Source organism: Aquarana catesbeiana, linkage group LG02 (assembly GCF_042186555.1).
Source record: "Aquarana catesbeiana isolate 2022-GZ linkage group LG02, ASM4218655v1, whole genome shotgun sequence".
Taxonomy (NCBI): Eukaryota; Metazoa; Chordata; class Amphibia; order Anura; family Ranidae; genus Aquarana; species Aquarana catesbeiana.
In genome coordinates, this window is record NC_133325.1 from 804,191,865 (window position 1) to 804,197,864 (window position 6,000).

At 45.7% G+C, this 6,000-nt stretch overlaps 1 protein-coding gene across 1 annotated transcript in view; it reads right to left on the bottom strand.

Annotated features, from left to right (window-relative positions):
* Nucleotides 1–5,620, bottom strand: part of LOC141127792 (uncharacterized) — a 50,520-nt gene extending 44,900 nt beyond the window's left edge. Inside the window, 4 exon segments of the mRNA XM_073614569.1 lie at nucleotides 937–2,109; nucleotides 2,112–2,349; nucleotides 2,351–3,046; nucleotides 5,423–5,620. Of these exon segments, the coding sequence (XP_073470670.1) occupies nucleotides 937–2,109; nucleotides 2,112–2,349; nucleotides 2,351–3,046; nucleotides 5,423–5,620 (2,305 nt within the window).
* Between the last annotated feature and the right edge of the window lie 380 nt (nucleotides 5,621–6,000).

Genomic DNA, 6,000 nt, shown 5'->3' on the forward strand with positions numbered 1-6,000 from the left:
ATCTTCCGCCGTGCGTTGAGCCAGCAGCTTCCAGGAGTGTGTTGGCCGCAGGGATGCAGTCTGTCTATCTTCTGCCGTGCGTAAATTCAGCAGCTTCCAGGGGTGTGCTGAACACAGGGCTGGGGTTCTTCCTTCTGATTTCTCTGGTCAATCTCAGTCTCAAAGGATCTTGGGGGTCTACTGTACTGTGCCAGGAGTCTGTGAGGTCAGCAGCTCGTTTTACCCTGGAGTGATGTATCCAGGGTGTCACCTCGGCTACCTTAATGGCTGTTGGGGTAGATAGCAGAACAGTGTAAGGACCTCTCCATTTTGGCCCTAGTGGGGTTAAGTTCCACTCCTTTACCCACACTGTGTCTCCTGGTTTGAAGGGGTGTACTGGGTTCGACAAGCTTATGGGAAGTTTCTCTTGAACCCATTTCCCTATGTCCTGCATACTTTCCCCAAGTTTCTGTATCAGTTCACTGTTAACAACCCCTCCTATCTGATGCAAGTCTCCTCTTATCCCTCTAATGATGGGTGGGGGCCTACCATACAGTACCTCAAAAGGGGACAGATTCGTCCTCTTTGTTGGGGTACTCCGAATTCTCAGTAAAGCAATGGGCAACATCAAGGTCCATTTCATTTGGGTATCCTGACAGAGCTTGGCCAGTTGTGACTTGAGTGTGCGGTTCATCCGTTCAACTTTTCCAGAACTTTGTGGCCTATATGCGGTGTGTAGTTTCCAAGTAATCTTAAGTGCTGTTGCTAATTCCTGGAGGCACTTGTGGACAAAGGCCGGGCCATTGTCTGAGCCTATGGCAGAGGGGATTCCGTATCTGGGGATTATCTCTTGAGTCAGGCATTTAACCACTTCTTTAGTAGCTTCAGTCCGCGTGGGCCATGCTTCTACCCAGGTTGAATAGGTGCAGACTGCTACTAACAAATATTTGTATCCACCTGCAGGGGGCATGACAGTGAAGTCAACCATCAATTCTTCCATCGGTGAGGCACCTATAGCTTGCACTCCAGGGGTTGGTATAGGTCCCTGTCTTGGATTATTGCGGGTACATTCTACACATCTGCTGGATGCAGCTTGTGCCAATGTGGGTAGCCGGGGAATATAAAAATGTCTCTCTAGGGCTTTCTCAATGGCTGTTTTTCCCATGTGTGTCCCCTTGTGAAATTCTGTCACTAGTTCAGTTGCTACAGCAGCTGGGACAACAATTCTCCCGTCCTGCAGTTGATACCACTGGTCTTCCCGGTACTCCCCTGGTTCCGTCTTTATCCATTCCTGTTCTGCCTTTGTGTAAATTGGATCCCATTCAGAAAGTGGGACAGGAAACAGTGGGGCCATTATCTGTTGTAGAGGTTGTTGACATGCTGCATCTCTGGCTGCTTGATCTGCTTTCCTATTTCCTCTCGCCACTCGGGTGTCTCCCTTTTGATGGCCTCTGCAGTGTATCACTGCGACTTCAGAGGGGGCCCATACTGCTTCTAACAGTTCTAGTATTTCTGTCCCATATTTGATGCTCTCCCCTCCAGATGTAATAAGTCCTCTCTCCTTATACAGGGCTCCATGTGCATGAAGGGTCAGAAAAGCATATTTGGAGTCCACATATACATTTAGTTTTAGTCCCGCAGCCAACTGCAATGCTCTAGTTAGTGCAATCAGTTCTGCTTTCTGTGCCGAGGTTCCCTGTGGTAAAGATCCTGTCTCTACCACCGCCTCCAGTGTGACAACTGTGTAGCCTGCATAGCGGACCCCATCTTTCACAAAGCTGCTCCCGTCAGTGAAGTATTCGGCATCTGATTTTTCTAAGGGGCTGTCTTTCAAGTCTGGTCGACTGGCATATACTTCATCCATTACTTGAAGACAGTCATGAGTTAGGGGTTCTTGTGAGGTGGGGAGCAGAGTGGCTGGGTTTAAAGTGTTTACAGTCTCTAAGTGGATACGAGGATTTTCACACAGCATAGCTTGATATTTAACCATTCGACTGTTAGTAAACCAGTGATTCCCCTTGTAATCCATTAATGCCTGTACTTGGTGTGGGACTCGGACATAAGTCTCCTGACCTAATGACAACTTATCAGCTTCGGCCACAAGAAGGGCTGTTACTGCGATAGCCCGCTGCAGGATGACCATCCCTGAGCTACAGTGTCCAGTTGTTTTGAAAGGTATGCTACAGGGCGCTGCCAAGACCCAGAGTATTGTGTCAGGACTCCTACTGCTATTCCTTGTTTTTCACTGACATACAAATAGAAGACTTTTTGGCTATCTGGTAGGCCTAGCGCAGGAGCCTGCATTAGGGAGGCCTTGATGTCTTGGAACGCTCTGTTTTGCTGTTCTCCCCATTGGAAGGTTCCTTTTCTCCCCCTTTGTGGATTCATAGAGGGGTCTGGCTTTTGTGGCAAAGTCCGGTATCCAGATTCGGCAGAATCCTGCCGCCCCCCGGAATTCACGTACTTGCCGTCTGGTAGTTGGGGTGGGAATCTGACAAACAGCCTCTTTCCTGCCTTCTCCCAATTGTCTCTGTCCTTGTGATACTCTGAATCCCAGGTACTTTACAGTCTCTTGGCATAACTGCGCCTTTCTCCGGGACACCTTATAACCTGCCTCCCACAGTAATTGTAACAGTTCATTAGGGGCTTGAAGGCACTCTTCTCTATTTTTGGCGGCGATCAATAGGTCATCCACATACTGAAGAAGGACTCTATTCTCAGGGTCAGACTTGAAGGATTTTAGGTCTTGGGTCAGGGCAGTCCCAAATAGTGTAGGGGAGTTTTTGAATCCTTGGGGTAAACGTGTCCATGTCAGTTGTCCCTTACCCCCAGTCTCTGGGTCCTCCCACTGGAAAGCAAAAATGCGCTGGGATTGTTCTGCCACTCTGAGACAGAAGAAGGCATCTTTTAAGTCCAGAACTGTGAAATAGGTGGCCTCCCCCGGTATTAATCCCAATAAGTTGTATGGGTTCGGGACCGCTGGGTGGATGGTCATAACAGCCTGATTGACCACTTTGAGGTCTTGAACAGGACGATAGTCTGCTGTTCTGGGTTTCTGCACTGGGAGTAGAGGTTACATAGTTACATAGTTCCATAGTAGGTGAGGTTGAAAAAAGACACAAGTCCATCAAGTCCAACCTATGTGTGTGATTATGTGTCAGTACTACATTACATATCCCTGTATATTGCGGTCATTCAGGTGATTATCTAATAGTTTCTTGAAGCTATCAATGCTCCCCGCTGAGACCACCGCCTGTGGAAGGGAATTCCACATCCTTGCCGCTCTTACAGTAAAGAACCCTCTACGTAGTTTAAGGTTAAACCTCTTTTCTTCTAATTGTAATGAGTGGCCACGAGTCTTATTAAACTCTCTTCTGCGAAAAAGTTTTATCCCTATTGTGGGGTCACCAGTACAGTATTTGTAAATTGAAATCATATCCCCTCTCAAGCGTCTCTTCTCCAGAGAGAATAAGTTCAGTGCTCGCAACCTTTCCTCATAACTAAGATCCTCCAGACCCTTTATTAGCTTTGTTGCCCTTCTTTGTACTCGCTCCATTTCCAGTACGTCCCTCCTGAGGACTGGTGCCCAGAACTGGACAGCATACTCCAGGTGCGGGCGGACCAGAGTCTTGTAGAGCGGGAGAATTATCGTTTTATCTCTGCAGTTGATCCCCTTTTAATGCATGCCAATATTCTGTTTGCTTTATTAGCAGCAGCTTGGCATTGCATGCCATTGCTGAGCCTATCATCCACTAGGACCCCCAGGTCCTTTTCCATCCTAGATTCCCCCAGAGGTTCTCCCCCCAGTGTGTAGATTGCATTCATATTTTTGCCACCCAAATGCATTATTTTACATATTTCTACATTGAACCTCATTTGCCATGTAGTCGCCCACCCCATTAATTTGTTCAGGTCTTTTTGCAAGATTTCCACATCCTGCAGAGAAGTTATTGCCCTGCTTAGCTTAGTATCATCTGCAAATACAGAGATTGAAAAGTTTATCCCATCCTCCAGGTCGTTTATGAACAAATTAAATAGGATTGGTCCCAGCACAGAACCCTGGGGAACCCCACTACCCACCCCTGACCATTCTGAGTACTCCCCATTTATCACCACCCTCTGAACACGCCCTTGTAGCCAGTTTTCAATCCATGTACTCACCCTATGGTCCATGCCAACGCACCTTATTTTGTACAGTAAACGTTTATGGGGAACTGTGTCAAATGCTTTTGCAAAATCCAGATACACCACGTCTACGGGCCTTCCTTTATCTAGATGGCAACTCACCTCCTCATAGAAGGTTAATAGATTGGTTTGGCAAGAACGATTCTTCATGAATCCATGCTGATTACTGCTAATGATATCATTCTTATTACTAAAATCTTGTATATAGTCCCTTATCATCCCCTCCAAGAGTTTACATACTATTGATGTTAGGCTAACTGGTCTGTAATTCCCAGGGATGTTTTTTGGGCCCTTTTTAAATATTGGTGCTACATTGGCTTTTCTCCAATCAGCTGGTACCATTCCAGTCAATAGACTGTCTGTAAAAATTAGGAACAACGGTCTGGCAATCACCTGACTGAGTTCCCTAAGTACCCTCGGATGCAAGCCATCTGGTCCCGGTGATTTATTAATGTTAAGTTTCTCAAGTCTAATTTTAATTCCGTCCTCTGTTAACCATGTAGGTGCTTCCTGTGTTGTGTCATGAGGATAAACACTGCAGTTTTGGTTACTGAAGCCCCCCGATTCACTCGTGAAGACTGAGGAGAAGAATAAATTCAATACCTTTGCCATCTCCCCATCCTTTGTAACCAGATGTCCTTCCTCATTCTTTATGGGGCCAATATGGTCTGTCCTCCCTTTTTTACTGTTTACATACTTAAAGAATTTCTTGGGATTTTTTTTGCTCTCCTCCGCTATGTGTCTTTCATGTTCTATCTTAGCCATCCTAATTGCACCCTTACATTTCTTATTGCATTCTTTATAAATTCTGAATGCTGTGGATGATCCCTCAACCTTGTATTTTTTGAAGGCCTTCTCCTTTGCTTTTATATGCATTTTTACATTGGAGTTAAGCCATCCAGGATGTTTGTTCGCTCTTTTAAATTTATTACCCAATGGGATACATTGGCTAATGCCCTTATTTAATATGCTCTTAAAGCAAACCCATCTCTCCTCCGTATTCTTTGTTCCTAATATTTTATCCCAATTTATGCCTTTTAGCAAGGTTTGTAGTTTAGGGAAGTTGGCTCTTTTTGAAATTCAGTGTCTTTGTGTTCCCTTCATGTCTCCTATTTGTGTGATTTATACTGAAACTAATTGACCTGTGATCGCTGTTACCTAAATTGCCCCGTATTTCCACATCTGTTATCAGGTCTGTATTGTTGGTAATCAGTAGATCTAGATCTCTTGTAGACTGGCTGACAAATGCTGTATTTACCAAATTCTTGTTATCATCTGCCTCTGGGTCAAAGGGGGTATACAGTCTGAAAGCTTCACACAGTCGCTCATAGAACTGTCCTGGACTTTCATTGGGTTGTTGGAGGACCTCACTAGTTTTAGAGAGATTAGTGGGTCCTTTGCCAGCTGACTTCATCCCCTCTATAATGGCTGTCCGGTAAAGGTGAAGTTTATCCATATCCCCTTTATCATTTGGGTCCCACTGGGGATCTGTTCGTGGATAATGGTCCCCAAGCCAAGCCAGTGGGTCCCATTGATTCTTCCCTAATTCTTCCATATATTTCTGCGCTGCTTGGTTAATTCTGTGTCTCTCCTCAGTATTAAAGAGGGTCAATAAAAGTTGCTGACAGTCAGACCAAGTGGGGTTATGGGTCTGAATTATTGACCGGAGTAAATCTGTCATAGCTTGGGGCTTCTCAGAATAGGCAGGGTTATGAGTCTTCCAGTTCAGTAAATCTGTTGTGGTAAATGGGGTGTAAACTAGAGTCCGGCATCCCCCCACCGCCTGTTCTCTTAGGGGCATTTGCAGAGGTATGTTGAAGGACGGGGCAAGAGTTC